Consider the following 19,884-nt stretch of genomic DNA (forward strand, 5'->3'; position numbering starts at 1 on the left):
ATTGTGGGACAAAGGGACTGGGGAGAGTCTCCCAGGGTGTGGACACAATGGTTTACTTCCAACCCAGGTTTATGGTCTTGTGGAACAATGGAAGGCAGGCTTGTTGGGGCAGTGGCAAGTGCAGAGGGGACTGGTGATACCTGATGTTGAAGACTGGGCTAGAGGGGTATTAGGACACCAAAGCTGAGAAAGGCACTGAGGACAATAGGGACAGTGTGGTGAGATAAAGAGGAACACAATATATGGGATTGGTAATTGGGAGGATGCTTGGTGGCGCAGAAACACACTGAACATCAAAAGCATAAAGTCGCACTTCAAGCAATCGCTCAGAGCTTGCGAGTTTAAAGAATAAGGGGGAATGTGGTTGGACACTCTTGCTGGGCTTCCAATGAGGGTAGAAAAACAGGGTTGAGAATCATCCTCCGTAAATGTAATTTAGAAATGGATATGGATGTGTTGAAGGCCACTCTGGCAACAGTGCATAGCCCGAATCAGGGACAGCCTTGGCTCTGGAAAGCCTAAAGATCCTGGTAACTGGCGCCCTAGTGTTGGTGGGGTAATTTTAATATGGTCCATATTCACAAAATGGTTAGACACCCTGCAGGGGGCAGATGGTTCATTAAGTAAATGTATGTTTGAGATATCACTGTGGGACTAGGATCTGGTAATATATGGTGGGATAAACATCCATTGTACAGGGAGTTTACTTTCGAAGGGATTGTGTCCTCCGACGTATTCCTTATCTTAGATATAAATCCTTCAGCTTTGCTGGCCTCGGAAAATTTTTTCGCCAGAGGGCGCTGCGCGTCGATGATCGCCGAGTCGATGACCCTCGACGGCCTCCGTGCCGACGTCGACGTCATCCTGCCTATAAAGGCCGCGCGCAGCGTCCGTTGCTCAGTTCCGTTTTTCCGCGCTTCGTTGTGCCTCGGAACACCGTTGCTCAGTTCTCGTCAAGATAACGTATATAATAACTACTATTTACCTCGATATCGATGGCATCCTCCTCCGACCCGACGACCCCTCGGTCCGGTTTCAAAAAGTGCCGAGACTGCGGGAAGAAAATGTCGTTGACGGACCCTCACAGGGTCTGTTTGTGGTGTCTGGGAATCACGCACCAGAGTTCGGAGTGTGAGGAATGCCTTTCCATGACGGCGAAAGCCTTGAAGGAGCGTAGGGGGAAGCTCGAGAGAGGTAGGTCAACTTTAACTTCCTCGAAAGCTTCTTCGGTAGAGTCGAGACGTTCGTCTCCTCACCATAAAAAACACTCTCGATCTAGATCACGAAGTGGCTCCCACCACTCGTCGACATCGAGACACTCGAAGAAGAGACGTAGGAGATCCCCTTCGTCATCTTCGTCGAGTTCTCCTGAGAGAGTTCATTGCCCCACAAAACGCAGCTCGCAAGCTGAGTGGGAGGAATTCAGGAAAAAGATGCTAAGCGTCTTCGAGAAAGCGGCCTCGTCCCCCTCGAAGACAGCTGAGGGTGATACCCCGGGTAAAAAACCCAAAAAATCTAAACGCCGCGAGTCGCAGTACCCGGCGGAAAAGTCAACCCGAAAGCGCCTCGAGCCATCGGGAGATAAAGCATCATCGACGCCATCGTCGAAAACTCCTTCGAAACAGAGGTCGGCGCCATCGACGCCGTTGTCGAAGGATTCATCGGCGCATCAGTCGATCGAGTCGACGCCGACGTCGACGCCGATATCGACGCCGGTGAAGGAAAGAACCACGGCTACTCCACAGCCAACGGTTAGACAAAAGACCTCCGACTCGACGCCGAGAACGTCGACGTCGTTCTCGAGCAGGACTCCGATCCTTTCGAGTTCTTCGAGGCCTAGTACACATTTCTCGACGCTTTTCACGGCGCCTTCGAGTACTTTCACGTCGGTGTCGACGACATCGACGTTTTCAAGGCCTGTGATGATGGCTCCTTCTGCATTGGAAATGGGGTTTATACCATTCCAAAAACCAATGTATCCCCCTTTAACCTCGATTTTTGAGGAAAGGGAGGATTCAGACCAAGATATTGATTTACAGAGGACCACATCACCAGAGCCAGAGACTTTCGCCTCTGAGGAAGGAAGATTAAAAAATCTTCAGGATGCACTTCAGGAAGCTAGTGGCTTGGACACTTCTCCTGAAGCAGAATTTATCAAACCAGACCCAGGAGAACATGCGGAGACTCCATATAGAGCTCTGATGTCTAGAATCATAGAATTTATGGGTTGGTCTGCACCTTCTCCTGCCTTTCAGCAGGATGACCTCACTGACATACTGGACAAGGGCCCACAGGAGGATCCTGTGGTTCCATTTCACTCTGCTCTACAGAGAAGGATTTTGACAAACTGGGAAACGCCAGAAATTATCCCGGCAGTAAATAAAAAACTGTCAACAAAATACAGGGTGGCTAGTTCTGACCCTGAATATTTGTCAAAACACCCTACTCCTGAGAGCTTGGTTGTACAGGCTGCAACCTCATCAGGCAGCACATCTGCATACCCCACTGCTCCGCAGGATAGGGATGACAAAAAGTATGATGCCATGGCTAAGAAGGTTTTTTCTGCCTGTAGCATGGCGTTAAAGTCTATTAACGCGACCTGTACGCTCGCTAGGTTCAGCCACACCCTTTGGGAGTGCGCTTCATCAGCGGCTGACTGCCTCCAAGAAGGAGAGGAAAGGGACGCATTTTTAAACATCATCAGGGATGGTAAAGATGCGATGTGCGAGACCCTACAAACTGGCCTAGATTCTGCTGACAGTATCAGCAGGGCCATGGCGGCAAGTACCACAATCCGCAGGCATGCGTGGTTGAGGAAGTCTGGTTTTGCCTCTGACGTGCAGACCAGGCTTTTGAATATGCCCTTTGACGGTTCTACCCTCTTTGGAAAGAAGGCGGATGACAGTTTGGAGAAACTGCAAACGTCCAAGGCAGCAGCCAAGTCATTGGGAGCTGCTATCCGTCAGAATACCTTTCGTCCTTCGGGATCATCGTGGAGAGGACGGTCCTTTCGTTACTATTCCTCATATGGAAGGGGCAGGGGACGACCGGCTCAAAGAGGCCAAGGAAGATTTACCCGTGGTGGACGGGGTAGGGGAAAGAAAGCCGCACCCGCAGGAGCAGGAGCCACTTTACCTTCGGCAACTGCATCAGCCGCTTCAAAACCACTCTGAGGTCTCCCCTCACAGAACACCAGTAGGGGGCAGGTTAACTCACCATCTGACGGAATGGCAGGCTATTACGTCAGATGCTTGGGCTCTGGAGACAGTGGCCCAAGGTTACTGCCTGCCCTTCCTACATATCCCTCAGAGTCATCCACCGGGGAACAACCCTTTGAAGCTTCCAGATCCGCTCCTCTTGCAGGAGGTTTTAGACCTGCTAGAGAAAGGTGCCATAGAACTGGTACCTGTAGCGGAAAGGAACAAGGGTTGGTACTCCCCCTACTTCATAATACCGAAGAAGGACGGAGGACTGAGACCCATCTTAGACTTACGGGAATTGAACAAATTCCTCCGAAAGGACAAGTTCAAGATGGTGACTCTCTCTCAGATCCTTCAGGCCCTCCAGCTTCAGGACTGGTTGGTATCTCTAGACCTCCAGGACGCTTATTTCCATGTGCCGATCCATCCCAGGCACAGGAGATACCTGAGGTTCGCAATTGGCAGCTCTCATTATCAATTTCGAGTTCTGCCATTTGGGCTAACCTCCGCCCCGAGGGTCTTTACCAAGCTAATGTCGGTTGTGGCTGCAAGTCTAAGGAGGGAAGGGATTCATGTCTACCCTTACCTAGACGATTGGTTGATCAGAGCTGTATCTTCGGAACAGGCTCAGAGACAACTAGATTATGTTTGCCACTTCCTTCACAAGCTGGGCTTCTCCCTCAATTTAAAGAAGTCACAGATGATACCATCACAGAGACTCCAATTCATTGGAGCAGTCCTGGACACTTCCCTGGGAAAAGCCTTGCCACCAGAGGTGAGGGCTCGAGATATTCTGCAGATGGTCATCAGATTTCAGAATGCCCAATATCTCCCAGCCTACGACTTTCTGAGGTTGCTAGGCCTCATGGCATCCTGCATATTCCTCGTGCCGGAGGCTCGCCTGAGAATGAGATCCCTCCAGTGGGCACTGAGAACTCAGTGGTCACAGTTCTCAGGAAGGATGACAGATCTCCTTCGGGTCCCGGTCAAAGTAGCCCGAGACCTTCAGTGGTGGGCCTGTCGGGAGAACATCCTGAAAGGAGAAATGTTTTGGCAACCATGGCCGGAGATAACAGTAGTCACGGATGCCTCACTCACGGGGTGGGGAGCTCACGCCAACGACTTGACCATCAGCGGTCGTTGGTCTCCATCGGAGTCCAGACTACATATCAACCTGTTGGAGCTGAGAGCCATCAGACTAGCGCTGAAGGCTTTTCTGCCGTCTGTACGGGGAAGAAACGTCCTAATAATGACGGACAATACAGTGGCCATGCACTACCTCAACAAAAGAGGAGGCGTAGGCTCACTACCACTGTGCAGAGAGGCGATGCAGCTCTGGTTTTGGGCAATTCAGGAAGGAATCTCTCTATCGGCAATTCACCTAGCCGGAGAGAAGAACTTGACAGCGGACGCTCTGAGCAGGCAGAGCACAGTCTCTCACGAGTGGGAGATAGCTCGGGAAGTCCTTCAAGAGATCTTCGCCCTTTGGGGAACCCCTCAAGTGGATCTGTTCGCCACCAGTATCAACAGGAAGTGCGACAGATTTTGCTCAAGGGAATTTCCCCCGAGAGGAGCTCTAGGAGATGCGTTCGTAGTGGACTGGGAGTTCCCACTTCTGTACGCGTTCCCTCCGGTCCCTGTCATTCCTCAAATGATCAGGAGGTTGAGAAGGTTTCGGAAGACCATGATCCTAATTGCCCCGGATTGGGCCAGGAGAACGTGGTACCCGGACCTTCTAGACATGTCCATCTGCCCTCCAATTCGACTGCCATACAGAGAGGATCTTCTCTCGCAGAAGGAAGGTCAGGTTCTCCATCCAGCCATCAAGACCCTCAACCTTCACGCTTGGTGTCTGAAAGGTTGAGGTACAAGGATTGGGACCTTCCGGATGATGTTATGGAGGTGTTGCTTTCGGCCAGAAGGCCGGCAACTAAAACTCTATACCGCTGCCGTTGGAACAAATTTTGCAGCTGGTGCAGAGAAAAGAATATTGAACCCTTTTCTTGTGGTACACCTATGGTGTTGTCATTCTTACTTTACCTGGCTAATTCAGGCCTACAGGTTGGCACAATTAAGGGCTATCTCGCAGCGCTATCAATCTTTAAGCGCACTGCAGAGGAGCCTTCATACTTCAAAATTCCATTGGTAATACAATACCTAAAAGGATTAACTAATGTTTATCCCCCGAAACCTTTTCAAGTTCCCTTATGGGATTTAAACCTAATTTTAAACTTCCTAAAGGGTGCCCCTTTTGAACCACTACACTCTTGTTCATTGAAGCTTCTCACCCTCAAAACTGTTTTGCTAATAGCATTGACATCTGCTAGAAGGGTTAGCGAGTTGCAAGCCTTATCGTGTAAACCTCCACATACAATCTTTTACAAGGACAAAGTTGTTCTTCAGGTGAAGCCTAACTTCCTCCCGAAGGTAGTCTCGGAGTTTCACATCACTCAGAAGATTATATTACCTTCTTTCTACCCTCCTCCTCATCCGGGGAAGGAGGAAGAGAGACTGCACAGGCTGGACCCTAAGCGAGCCTTGAGCTTCTATATCAGCAGATTGGCTAAGATCAGACAAGCAGACCAACTCTTTGTAGGTTATGCAGGACATAAGTTGGGCCTTCCAATAACAAAACAAACCATCTCCAGATGGATTATTTTAGCCATTCTGGAGTGCTACAAATTGGCAGGAAAGGAGCCTCCTCAAAATCTAAGGGCTCATTCTACCAGGGGTATCGCAACATCCTCAGCCCTTCAAAGAGGGGTGCCAATTCGAGATATATGTGCGGCTGCCACATGGTCGTCCGCACATACATTTACCAAATTCTATAGCCTGGATTCCTCCTCTAGTCAAGAAACTAGATTCGGCAAGGCTGTGTTACACTCTGTCCATTCTGGAAGGGTAACATAACTTTTATTACTCCCGCCTCCAGTCACAATACCACTGCTATGGGAGTCTATCTAAGATAAGGAATACGTCGGAGGACACAATCCCTTCGAAGAACTAGTTACTCTTACCTTGTAACGTTCTTTCGATGGGATGTTCCTCCGACGTATTCCTTATCGACCCTCCCATCCATCCCCGCAGTATGACTTCCTGTGGGTTTGCAGCCTATGCTCCTTCAAGGTGATTAGTCTAATCCAAAAACATTACTGGGGACTACAAAACGGAACTGAGCAACGGACGCTGCGCGCGGCCTTTATAGGCAGGATGACGTCGACGTCGGCACGGAGGCCGTCGAGGGTCATCGACTCGGCGATCATCGACGCGCAGCGCCCTCTGGCGAAAAAATTTTCCGAGGCCAGCAAAGCTGAAGGATTTATATCTAAGATAAGGAATACGTCGGAGGAACATCCCATCGAAAGAACGTTACAAGGTAAGAGTAACTAGTTCTTCTATTTGACTGTGCACAGAAGCTAATCAAGGCTAGATAATGTCTTAGTGGAACAATGTACCAGCACAGAGTGAAATATGCACAGATTTTACCTATTGCAAAGACGAACCATGAAATGGTAGTGGTATCGATGAACCTTCATATCCTGAACAAAGCTATAAAACTATAAAAAGGCTGTTATCATGGCTAAAAGAGTATACCTTGATAACCGGATTGCCAAAGCCCAGTCCCAACCCAAGGAGATCTTCAAGGTATTCAAAGAATTAGAAACGAAAAAGAATAATAATCAGGATAGTATCACCAGAGAGGCTAAATGGTGTAATCAGGTGGAAACCGGGCTCAATAAAATTAAAATATTCTAGAAGCTAGAGAAACCTCATTAGAAAAGGACCACAACAATACTATCATACCATCTAAATGCTGGAAGGTAGATTAATTGTTTTCCTTTAAACCTATTTCGGAGGCAGACCTTACAGTGATAATGCAAAATCTTAAACCCTCCAACTGTAAGGGGGATGTCTGCCCCGCATTAACCATCAAAGCTTGTGCTACCTCGCTGATCCCTACCCTTGGTAATTTGTTAATGCCTCTTTTAGAGACTGCTCTGTGCCTTCCTGTATTAAACATTCTTGGGTTATGCCATTACTGAAAAAACTGAAAAAACCCGGCCTTCCACCTGGTGATCCCCTTAACTACCGCCTGATCTCTAATTCCCTGTTCCTATTGAAGATCCTTTACAGAGTTGCATATATTTAAGTGTTGGCGCATCTGAGAGATGCTAACATCTTGAATAAGCGACAATCCAGCTTTAGGGAAAAGCACAGAACAGAGTCTGCTCTGTTGGACTTAAAATCCATACTCCTCCGTTACATGGACCAAGGTAACGCCAGCCAGTTGATGCAGTTGGACCTGTCTGACGCCTTCGACCTGGTAGACCATACTGTGCTGGTCTCCAGATTGAGGGAGGTGGCGGGTTTCTCAGCATCAGCAGCTTATTGGGTCAAATCATTTCTAGAAGATCACCAGTGGAGAGGGAGCAGTGATCTAGCAGATGCAAACACCATGGAATTGACCCAAGGAGTTCCTCAGGGAGCCTGTCTTTCCCCTATCTTTTATAACCTCTTAACAGTGCCCTTCTTAGACTTCCTGGATAGTAATAATATAGAATGTACAAACTATGCCGATGACACCCAATGTATCATCCCTATTACGGGTGTCTTCCTGGAAGATGAAACAAATATTAATAGGATTTACCATCTCATCCAAAGCTGGATCTGTTTCAATCGACTGGCCCTCAACACTAGTAAAACCAAACTCATGCTTCTAGGTACTGACCCAAAAATCCATACATTCGAAGACCAGTATACGCAACTTCGGATTGGAGATTGCTCCATAGAAATAAAGAAAAAAGTTAAGACGCAGGGGATATATCTTGATTGTAACCTCAATATGAAGTCGCAGGTCAGCAGTCTTGTTTCCTTGCCTACCTACTACATCAAATTACTGTCTCATGCCCGTCCCTTTCTATCAAAATCTACTAGTGAAACCCGAGCCAGCACGGCTGGTCTTAGACCAGATTGCACCCCAGGCAGGTAGCATGGTTGGCGCCCCCCAAAATGTTGGCAGAGGTGCTAACTTCAGAAACGATGGGAAGGGGCAAACTTACTTGTGGTGGGGCATCCAACTTCTTTACACATTCTAATGAGACTAGTCTAGTGCGGCTTCAATGTTACAATCAGTTAACTCTCTCCTTCACATCTGAAACCAGAGAAACCACACACTTGAGCACTGCTCTGAGAATGAACAGTCTCCTGCCCCTACCCTTCCAATCACTCCCCCTGACATGCAAATACGAACACCCCTCCTCTTTCGTTTGCCTAAAAAAGTATTCATAAGAATGCATGTGCTAACAATGAAATGTTTTATATTAGTAATCGCCGGGCATTTGTTAACTGTGCAGCCACTAGCACCATGTATTGTCTGTATCCTGTTATGTCCATCTATGGTTCTGTTCGCCTTATCATACAAGATGAATGGAAGAGAGGCGGATCTCTGAAGTCTGAAATGTCTTACTAAGGTAAGGGGGAGGGGGTCATGACGTTTGATGTGTTTTGCTTACGATTCCAGGTGTCAGATCTGTATCACTGAAGCTGATCAGGGGTATTTGCCTGGGCTCTGCTTGATTCACTCAAGGTGGGCGGTTGTGGAGGGGGACATGGGTGGGTGGTCTAACCAGTGCCTGTGCCTCTCCAGTATCCCCTCCCTCACATTTGTGTCTGATCTGGTGCTTCTCCAGTGCCTCTGTGCGCCTCGGTGTGTGACCGGGCGCAACACAATGATGGATGCAGCTTTGTGTCTGTGTGTACCCTGTGCAGTCTTTTAGCAAACACCAGTGTTACGGGGAAGCCTGGCCTGTGGGCACCTTTGTGACACATTGCAGAGTGCTTGGGAAGCGAGGACGGCCCGCAAAATATATAAGCATTTGTGGGTGCTGTATCAGTTCTCTGCATGGCCCATTTAGCCTGCAGTCATTAATTTTCAAGTTGGTTGCATTGTTTCATTGACACCATGGATGGCGAAGTGGAAACGTAAATGGTGGACTTTTAATATATAGATTGATGCTTCTGTGGTCCGCAACCCTAACCTTACTTTGTGGTATTACATTGTGATACTACATTCTGAATGCTCTTTCCTCCATAGTGTTTATATCGTTGAACAAAATTAATATTAAAAAGAAGCTATTTTAGGTTATTTTACACTCATAATTTTGGAAATTAAATACTTGATGTATATAAATTGCTGAGCTTGTGCTACACCCAGAGCACAGCAAAGAAAGAGCTTTTCATGTCTGTGGCGACCATCATTTTAAAAGTGGGGTATTTCGGTATTTCTTAGTATGTGAGTAAAATGTACATTAAAGGCGGTTACTCATTTAATGAAGGGGCTTTGTAGTGCTCCATTACAGTGACAAATTAACGCCTTTGTATTAATAATACATACAGCCTACGATACGAGCGACTCTTATATTACTGTGTTACGCTCCTACTGCATGGTCGTTGCACCACTGCCCCACACCCACCTGCACAGCACTGGCCTCACAGAGAAAGATGCAGAGATACAATATTGCAAACACAGGCACATCACCTCTTTGCATCCGGACCGTGTGTCCCACACTGGCACGAAGAGTTATATGTACCCGAGATACTAATCACTTACGCACAACTTTGCAAGTGCCGTCTGTATCCTACCAGCCCAATCATTCTGCCCCAACTCTGTACACAGTGCTTTGAGTGGGGTAAGAAATTGAGGTGGGGGTCCTCATTTGGAGGCGTGGCTTGCCTGGTGGGCGTGGCCTAAAATTTGAAGGCATGGCCTAAAGAAGATGTCAAAAAGAACAGGGGTGGTCTCGTCTACACAACTAAGCGCATACTGCAACACTGCTGGTACAACCCAAACGTATGGTCCTGGGCAAAGCATTTAATTGCACTGTTGAGTGTGAGGCTTTTTAAAAAGAGAGAAAGTTGACTGCTTTTAATATAAAATACAAGCAGTCCTATCATTCGGGGAGGGGGGCCTAGCAACAACTTTTTTCTCAGGGGACTCGACATAAAAAAGCTTGTATACCACTGCCATTGGCTAATGCAGCCAGGGCATGGATGTTGATGACCCTGTAAAATTGCAGAGGGATATAGATTGGGCCAAGGGAGAACTGAGTCTTACAGAGTGAAACAATATACAAGAAATTACAATTGATGTTATAAAAATACTATGGGAAGGGAGACAAAACTGATGACCTGTTGTCGGGAAAGTTACAAAAACAAGGGAATCTCATCGGGTGCACGAAGTGTTGACCCCAGCTGGGAAGTCTTGCAATGTACCTGAAGGTATATCAGAGACCGTTGCTGGATATTATGAAGACCTATACAGGGATGCGGACAAGGAAGGCGCTGAGAAGATTAGAGACCATCTAGCCGATCTTGAAGTGCCACAAGTGAATGATCAAGTCAGAGAGGTTTTTGTCTCCGATTACAGAAAAGGAAATGTTACAAGTGATTAGGGGGCTGAGTGGACATGACACTGAGAATGGGTAAGGCTCCAGGCCCTGATGGCTTCTCAGTAGGTTTCTATAAGGAGTTGCACATGGTGTTCACCCATGTGCTTCAGAAAGTATACGATTCAATAGCTGAGAAGAATCAGATCCACTCCCTTCGTTCCTAGAGGCATCTATTTCAATTATCCATAAGGAAGGGAAAAATCCAGTGAGCTGTCTCCTATAGGCCAATTTCACTATTAAATGTCAATGCTAAAATCCTGACCTGCCTTAAACGTTACACCCCCATCTTGCAGAGCTGATGCACCCGGATCAGGTGGGCATTGGGCAAGAATGCCAAGAAGTGAACAATATTACAGAAAGTCCTGGATCGGCGAAGCAAGGCGGTTTCAGATCCTGCTCTCATTGAATGCAGAAAAAGCAATTGGCCAGTTTTAGGCATGTTGCCGATAGCATGAAGGAAGGATAGAACATTGGGAGACGTAATGTTGGAGTGAGGGAAGGAGAAGAACAGCAGCAGTCGATATGGATGATGTTGGACATGGGGAAATCGTTGCTTAAGGAAGAGCCAAATAAAGAACTTACTGTAACACGCCTGAGTATCGTTCTTTACAACAACTGGCGACAAGCGAAATGAGAGCGACTGTCTACAGCTGGTGCTGCCTTAGTGCTACCTGTCCATCGCTGCCGAGGGAGTGGCGTGTTGCGTCTCTGCAGGCAGTGCTGAGGCGGAGGGTTGCGTCTCTGTTGGACCGGTCTCTGCGTTGTACAGTCAGTTGAGCGCACACAACTGGGGTGGCATTGATCCAAAACACTCCTCATCAATCAGAGACGCTCTGTGAACAGGCCTGGAGGATCTGTGAGGACACATAGTGTCCATCGGTGGTGGTGCTGGCCATCTTAAAGACAGGCATATCTTTAAGTGTGTGATTAAAAGGGCCACCAAGAACTCTGAACCTCTAAAGTCAGGAAACTCAGAGACCGGTTCATACTGGATATGTGGGAAACCATATTGAAGACAGGTGGTGTGGTTTAAAGGACACTGAACGTTATTATTGGTACAAAGATGAAGTTAAGACCATGGCAAATATACCTGGCCCATTGTTCCTATTAACACCTAAAGGGGGAATAGGGGTGGGTCACTGGCCCATGCCTCTACCCGAGCGTTATCGCACAAAAGCAGGCCTAAATATTATTTATTGTAATTCATTTTCATCATTTAAGCACAACCTAGGTGTCCCCACAACCGTACTAGCTATGCCCTCCTTAGGTGACTAAACCCTAGGTTGCGCTGATGTGCGGCTTATCTAGGGTTAGGGACAGAAAGAGGCTTGTCCTAACTTATTTGGAGCAACAGAGAAAATTGATTGATAAAGTTTTGAAACACTTCAATAGGCGCGATGTACTGTGCCCCAGAGTGATTGCGGTCATACCGGACACTATTAAGGATTTTTTATTAATTACCCTGTTTAGCAACCACAGATCAAATACAAATCAGGGGAGGACACAAAACACAAGGCTCAATATTTGAAGAGCTATGTGCACTTCATGTTGCACACCAGTGTCCCTGTAGAGTGGTCTCCCTTTTACTGGGAGAGAGACAGGCAACACAAAAAATATATGGCCGACTGGTTTCAGTGGTGTAATTGAGTGATGTAGGGGAGTGGTGTACGGGGAGTTGACATTTTCTAAAGAATTGGTTGTTGTTAAGGGCCTGGGGTGTCTGTTATGATCAAAGGAGGTGGTATTTGGAGTAAAGAACTGATGGCTCTGGTGAGAAAGGGAGCTGGGAGTATGCAGTCAAAGGAATGGAGGTGGTAGGAGTGTGAAGGAAGAATGGAAATGCGAGATGGAATGTTGGAGCGAGCGAGTGAGGGAAGGAGAAGAGCAGAGGAAGTTGATATGGATGATGGTGGATGTGGGGAGGTTGTTGCTTAAGAAAGAACCAAACCAAATAAAGAAGAACTTACTGTAATATGCCTGGCATTAGTAGCGTTCTTTACAACAACCGGGTCCCCTGGAGGTTCCTTCTGTAGGTCCTAAGGAAGTTCAATGAAGGTCCAAACTGAATTGGGTGGGAGTGTTGCTTCTATTACAAGCCAACTGTAAAAGTGAGAGTGAATCTATGCGCTTCCATGCCTTTCATTTTTGGGAGGGGAATACATCAGGGATATGCCCCCTTTTACCCTGGTTATTGCCATTGGTCATAAAACCCCTAGCAATATAAATAAGGAAAAAGTATGCAGAGTATTCAGGGTAGGAGAATGGGAATATAAGTTTGCCCTATTTGCCGAGGATGTTTTGCTCTACATTTCAGATCCAGTGAATTCAATTCCTGCTTTTCTGAGGGACTATGGGAAATTCTTGGGAAATAAAGTTCATGTGAAATCAGTGGCTCTTCTGCTGGGGCCTCAGACTGGAAATGTATAAAAGTCATTGGAGACAGCCCCTTGAAAGGTAAATTGGAATAGGATAAAGTACCTAGGAATATGGCTTCTGGTGAGCATCGGTAATCTCTACAATGAGAATTATCCAGCAGTATGGGAGACATTGAAACCACACTCAAGAAGATAGTCGGACAGGAACTGTACTGGATGGGTAAACTAATTATAAAAGTGAATTTCCTACCAAGCCTCCTGTTACCGTTTACTATGTTGTCTTTAGGGGTCCCAAGATGTTTCCTAGCAGAGATTAGGGTGGAGATGCTAATGGGACCAGAGAGGGTAGAAGGCTAGGATTCTCTTCTGAGCTTTGACAGTCCCCAAGGAATGGGGACGGGGGGCTGGGGGGGCTCCCGGATGTGGACTCTTGTTATAGAGTGGCACAATTAAGGGTAGTTGTGGACTTTTGAAGAAATACTCTGGAAAAGCAATGGGTTGCACTAGAAAATACTCGTGCACCCTGTAACATGGGGTGAGTGGCTGTTGATGCCAGGAAGGGGGCAACACTATCAATCATTAGGGCACCCCCTTCATTGGGATCCTTTTGGAAAATGTGGCTGGACCGAAGAATGAAGGAGAAAATCATTACTTGGCCTTTGCCTTTCACATGTGTCTGGGCCCCTCACTTTTTGGCGATTCTATCAGACCAATTTGGTTTGGGGCCAACCTGGAGAAGGGAGCAGGACAGTTTTGGTAGAAGGAAAACAAAGTATCTACACGCTGGAAGGTGGCCTTTAGATTGGTATTTTGTCTATCTTTTCATACCTTTAGCGGAAAGGGGTTCTAGCGGAAATTCATTGGCGAGAGGATTTGGCATACAATCTGGCATATTTTGAGGCCCTGATAGATTGGTGGAAGGGGCACCAAAGGGCTAATCTAAAAAAAAAAAAAAGACAAAATCCTACAGGAATCAGGAGGTCCTCAACAAATAGCAGCCAAAAGGAAATGCAAAATTGATTTGCAGATTCCTCTTTCGGATAATTTATTCATCAAAATCTGCAAGCTAACAAGTAAGTTCCTGATATCGAACCTATTCAAATTACATAGCTTCATAATACTGAATAGATGACAGTTTCCCCCCACTAGACTAGCCAAGATGTACAACAGTGTGGAAGATCAATGTTGAGGAAAGTGATATTGGCACATGTGGTGGTGGTGTACTTCAGCTGAGACATACTGGCGAGATGTCTTATTGTGGATTCAAGGCTATGAGGGGACGGTTAGGCCCTCGGGCCCCTTAATATTATTTGGGTTACCCACAAAGGAGGAGTCCAACCGGCACTTACCCTGAATAGTGCACGACATGCTACTGTCTGCCAGAGCATGCCTAGCTGGGGGTGAGGTGGTTGAAAGGGAGAAACTACCATGAAAGAGCAAATTGCTTAAGAAGGTCAAAGAATGATACTGCACAGAGAGGATAACTAGTTGGGTGCATGACCTCCCCAGGAATATAGAAGATGAATGGTAACTCCTCTGGAGTGAAGAAAGACAAAATGAAGGGACAAACAAGGGGTCAGGAAGGGAACTAAGAAAGGGGCAGGGGTGGGGATATTATAAGTAGAGGGTATGGCTGACGTATCGAGGGAAGGGGCAGTGATCAGGTTTATTTGTGGGTGTGCTTAGTGTCATGGAATTTGGTAGGGGGAGGGGTGGAAGGTGGTCAATTCGGGGTTGGTTCAAGGTCCCTGAAGGTAGGGCATCCTGGCACTGGAAGAGAACAAACCAATGGACCAATTATGAGAGCTCGTGCTGGGGTACTGGGGAGGGGAAATTGGCAAAGGGGGAGTGTTTGTTGTTGGTTAAGTTCTATTATGCCCACCTGATATTATATTCAAACATTCAATGTAGTATAATTTACACACACGAACATCGGATTCAGTGCCTTATTCAGAATATTAAACTTTCCTCCCCTACTTGAATTTAGACATTTCATCATCTGACCTGCACTTCTTTCAAAGGATCCTCACGTTATATTCATTTGAGATGAATACCCATCAAAAGTTAAATGATCATTATATATTTATATCCTGAATACCTCTTTTGCTAGTTCTTAAATGATTCTGGTACTTATTGCATTTCTTGACGCTCCATAATAGGTTTCAGCTCCCTTTAGCATATGCGGTTAGGTTATGTATTTTGAAAAAAATGAGCATCAACTATTGGGGACATCATATGGCAACTGGCGGAAAATCAAAAAACAATGTTCAATTAACAGATCCCAAAATCACAAATTAAATGAACAAATGATCAAAAAATGGAATAGGTTACACCAAAAATGGCAAGAGAAATTTAGTGAAAGTAATAAATGCCAAAGTGTCATTAAAAAAAAAATGTGATTTTCATTAAAAAACGTTAAGTAAAGAAAATGATAAACTGCTAATGAAAAAGGGTTTTTGTGACAGGATGGACGAACAAGCATGGCAGCGCATTGTAAAACATCTCAATCACCACAAATCTTGCTGTATTTAGCCATGCGATCATGGTAAGTCCATTTCCACCGCATTTCCCCAATTTCCTTTGTCCCATCCCGAGAAACTGTTAAATTAACTTGCTCCTTATGCTAGGGACCCACTCCATGAAAGAGTACTCCCTTTGTCTTTCATGACATTAATCCCACACAATATATTAGTCTTCCTCCATTATTCCCCGCTATGTAGATCATGTCCCAGGATTCCCGTCTTACTTGTACGCCCATGCGGTGACTTTCTCTGCTATGTAGCTATTGAAATGGTTGGACTCTGAAATGTCACGTATACTTTAGATCATATTATAGTGTATATGTCGGGTGTGCCCGTGTAACATAAAATGTGTATTTTCTTGAGGGAAATGATTGTTTTTTGTATTGGCTCCTTTCACTTCCTGATCATTGGCTCCTGAACAGCCCACAAAAAGGCAGAATATTATTCATCCCCAATAAGAAATGTGTTTTTATTGTTTTTTTGTTGTGCAATTCAGAGTCGGCAGATGGACTTTGTAGGAAGCTGGAAAAACCGTGCATTAGCCCCAAGCCCCAGAAACCTTGGGATAAGGATGCCTGGGAGATCCCAAGAAGTTCCATAAAGATGGTGAGGAAACTTGGAGCTGGGCAGTTTGGAGAAGTTTGGATGGGTGAGTTCCCTAATCTTTTTGTCGCTGCAGCCATTATGTGTGGCATGTGGAATCACTAATTCCGATTGTTCAACGTGATATGTAAAGGTAGTTTTCGTCATTCAGAAAATCAAGTCCGAAAACTTCAACCCTCTTTAAATACAGCAGCAACAAATATACGCAGCCACCATGAGACAGTGCTCGACAAATTGATCCAGAGTTGGTGGAACTAGTCTGTCCCATTTCAAGTTCTGTGTTATGTCTTCTCATGACCCATGAGTAATATCAGTTAATCACCTTAATCTCTTTGACAATTATCTGTAATTATTCCACCTTTGCTAAGTACTGAAATGTGGGAATTGATTGCTGAAATAGTTTTGCAGCTCACTAACATATAGAGCTCATTGTTTTACGTCTGTTACAGCTTTTTCCTAAAGCGCTGCAGTCTAAGATGAAAAAGCATCTGATTGATTTGATAAGTTGAGTTGATGCAGCAGTAGTGAACAAAGGCATGGTTGGCCACTTGCTTGCAAAATAAATAGTGTCAGGTGGTTGAATTATGTATGTGTGCTATTTACGAAGAGGAAATTAGTCTCAGATTTCTGTCGTATTGCTTGTGGCCTGTTTCCTCTTGTTTATCCTCGAGTGTGACAGTATTGCACTGCTTAATATTTGAGCTCTGCTTTCATAATGCCACAATCCTCTTCAACAAGACCCCATTAAACTTTAAACAAGTTCTGAAAAGGAAGAACTAAAGAACCAATATTTGACTGAAGAAAAAGATGGTTAGAACTTCTCGGGGGTGAGCACAGGCTGCAGTTTTAAGTCCTTAGGTGTTTATAACCACAAGGGCAAGCATGTTGTGTTGGAATTCACGAGTAAAGGTGCCACATCAGGGGCCATTGATGACCTAGGTTGGCAGGCGGAATGTAGTTGCAGGAGGACCAAGTGGGGTTGTCTGTGTCGCATAGCCTTTTCATTGAGGTTTTAGCACTCCGGTTTCATGTAGGCTGCTGGGCGGGACGTACTGGCAGGCTTGGTAGGTAAAGAGATTGGGGACAGAGTTCCAGATTACCCTGTGATATTTGTATTTAAGTACAGGGTGTAATTTTGAACAAAAATTGCTTACAGAGTGGACAATAGAAGTGAGCAGAGGGCAGTCATAGGGTAAGGTGCCTTTACATAAGCGCACTGTTGTATTGAATGAATTATGTCATGTGTTGAAGGAGTAACAGGTGGAACCAGGGACAGGATTGCTGGTCATTACACTTTTAAAATTGAGAGCTTGGGGTGCATTTTTGGCTGCTGACCAATATGACAGCTTATTTAACGAGTTCCCGCTCTTACTGCTTTTCATCACTCATTTTCTATCCTCCACACTGACAATCTGCCTGCACTTGAGCAGCAATCTGATAAGATTGCACTTGGGTGCTTGCTAATCAACCTGGATCCATGCCTGATGGTGATAAGGCAGATGCACAGAGACGTGAGCCCAGCCGGGTCTACCACCTCGTTGAAGGAGACCACACAGTGCCCTATGCTACCAGTAGACTGAGATCCCATTGGGTACGACGAGAGGTGAGCACCCTGGCTGAGGGCTCTGAGGGGTCAGAAATGCGAGACGAACACAAAGGTAATGTTGTCTCACGGTGAGCTGTACATTAATTGAAAAAGGATGGGATTAACACCTATCCTTCCCTATCCTAACAAAGACATCAATGCCTATCAAACTAAAGAAAAATGACCTAGTCTCCAAACAATCTCTGACCCTCACACTAATATACACAACATTATACAAGGAATGTATGGCTAACTCTAGTTCAACAAAACAATTCATCAGTTCAAACTTAGAGGTCTGAAAGCACTCTTTGTGACCAGGTTTGGGCTCCCTTCCCCTGGATCAGTTCAGGAATACTTTGAGCACAGTTCTGACTAAAAGTTCTGTTCAAGGTAACACAAAGTCTCTTGCAACCACTGTGTCTTTCCCCATGACACTGCAAATGTCTTTTCCACAAATGTTTCTTCACAATTCAAAACAACTGGGGTTTTTCACAATATCCTTCTTGGAATGATGAATGTCTTTCTTTCACAACACATGTTCAAAATCAAAGCAATGGTTCTTTTAAAAAATGTCAAACAATTCTTAGTATATCACACTTCTTCAAATGAATTACTTTTGGCAGGATAGCACAACAAGTTCTCCTGGTGATGCCAAAGCGTGTCAAACAAATGATAACCTTAATGAGTTCTTTGGTTGAACAAAGGTCTTTCCACCACACCTTTTTTTGCCACAAACATACTTCATCAAACCATCTTCATCTTTCCTGGCATACTCACCTGCCAGGACTAACTACTATGATCCCTTTCCTTGTATACTCCCCTGCCAGGAAGAAAACTCCTACAACTACATAACTAGACCGCATCTTTTGGTAAACCGCATTCTGAATCCTCATTGCCTGTGAGTCCTTTTCCCTCGTCTCAGTACCATAGGCATTATGGGTACTGCAGTCCATAGAGAATTGTGTAATGTTAGTTTGTTCTATTTTACAATAAGCCGTCCGGATTTTTTCAGAAGTATAGGAGAATCATGAGATAAGGAGGTTGCCAATTTCCCCTGGCTTGAGTCCTCTCCCAAGTGATCCTCCCACATGATACCACCTGCAGGATCAGGTAGCGGCTGCCTTCCCCATCCCACATGAGGAGGCTAATACCGGGGTCAGAGTGAGGATCTCACTAGATTCAGCACAGGGCTAAAACCGGGATGGCAATTGCTTCGCTGCATAGACTGTGGACCTGTAGCCAGGACCTGGGGACGCACACAGCAGGCCTCGTGATGCACACAGCCAGCATGCAGCCGGGGGCTGGAGCCCGTCCCATTGGTGTGATGTGCTTTGAGGGCTGTGGGGAGGCACCCGTCGGCAGGAGCAGTCTTCCGACGGGCGCAGACAGTGTTACCACCTAGCGCTCTTAGACTGCAAGTACACAGAAGTATAATGCCTCACTGTCTCCTACATTGGAAATAGTTGTGGGAATGGTTAGCGAGCAACTAAGGGTAGACTGCATAATGAATTTGCTATGCCAGCGCTATATGAGGGTCATGCAACATCTGGTGGTGATTACCTGGAATGCAGAAATTATTTCAACCTAGTTTTTCCTAGGGTGCATGGCAGAAGACAGTTAAACTGTTGAGATCTATATATTATACGACCCATGTGAACTAGACTATTGCTCATTGCCTGCTGGCCTGAATGTTTTTTTGCCCCGATGATGGTGGCCAATTCAGCAAAAATGCAAACCAAATTGGACAGGTTTGCAAGGAAAATCTACCCTTCCTTAAATTAATACGGGCCACATGGTGAATCACAGAATCTTGTACCTCCTCAGGACACCATTAGGGCTATAACGGAGACCCTACATCACCTCCAATATAGCATTGGCACGGATAAACGTTTAGATGATTTATCAATTTGGAGGCTGTGCTCCCAGAGTCGTGTTTCGGTCATACTTGGGGGTGGTGGTGTTGATGGGTGGAGGGGTGTTGGAGGGGGGGGGGAATTCGGGGGGTAGTTTGTGAACAGTTGAGTTTGTGAGGTGCTTTTCATTGGTGTTTTGGTGTTTATTGGGGCCTGGTCCCTTCAGAGTCATACAGGGGTCAGACCACCCCCTACAAGTCCCCCCAGCACCCTTTGCCAGCACTTGCCCTCAGGCTCC

General features: G+C 45.9%; 1 protein-coding gene across 5 annotated transcripts in view; it reads left to right on the forward strand.

Moving 5' to 3' along the window:
- The window catches only part of LYN (LYN proto-oncogene, Src family tyrosine kinase), a 675,065-nt gene that overhangs the window by 421,531 nt on the left and 233,650 nt on the right, over positions 1-19,884 (forward strand). For all 5 annotated transcript variants that reach the window (XM_069621063.1, XM_069621062.1, XM_069621065.1 and 2 more), the window contains one exon: positions 16,042-16,194. In XM_069621063.1, coding sequence (XP_069477164.1) covers positions 16,042-16,194 — 153 coding nt within the window. The remainder of the gene's footprint in view (positions 1-16,041; positions 16,195-19,884) is intronic.

Source organism: Ambystoma mexicanum, chromosome 5q (genome assembly GCF_040938575.1).
Source record: "Ambystoma mexicanum isolate Mex_15411 chromosome 5q, UKY_AmexF1_1, whole genome shotgun sequence".
NCBI classification, from domain to species: Eukaryota; Metazoa; Chordata; class Amphibia; order Caudata; family Ambystomatidae; genus Ambystoma; species Ambystoma mexicanum.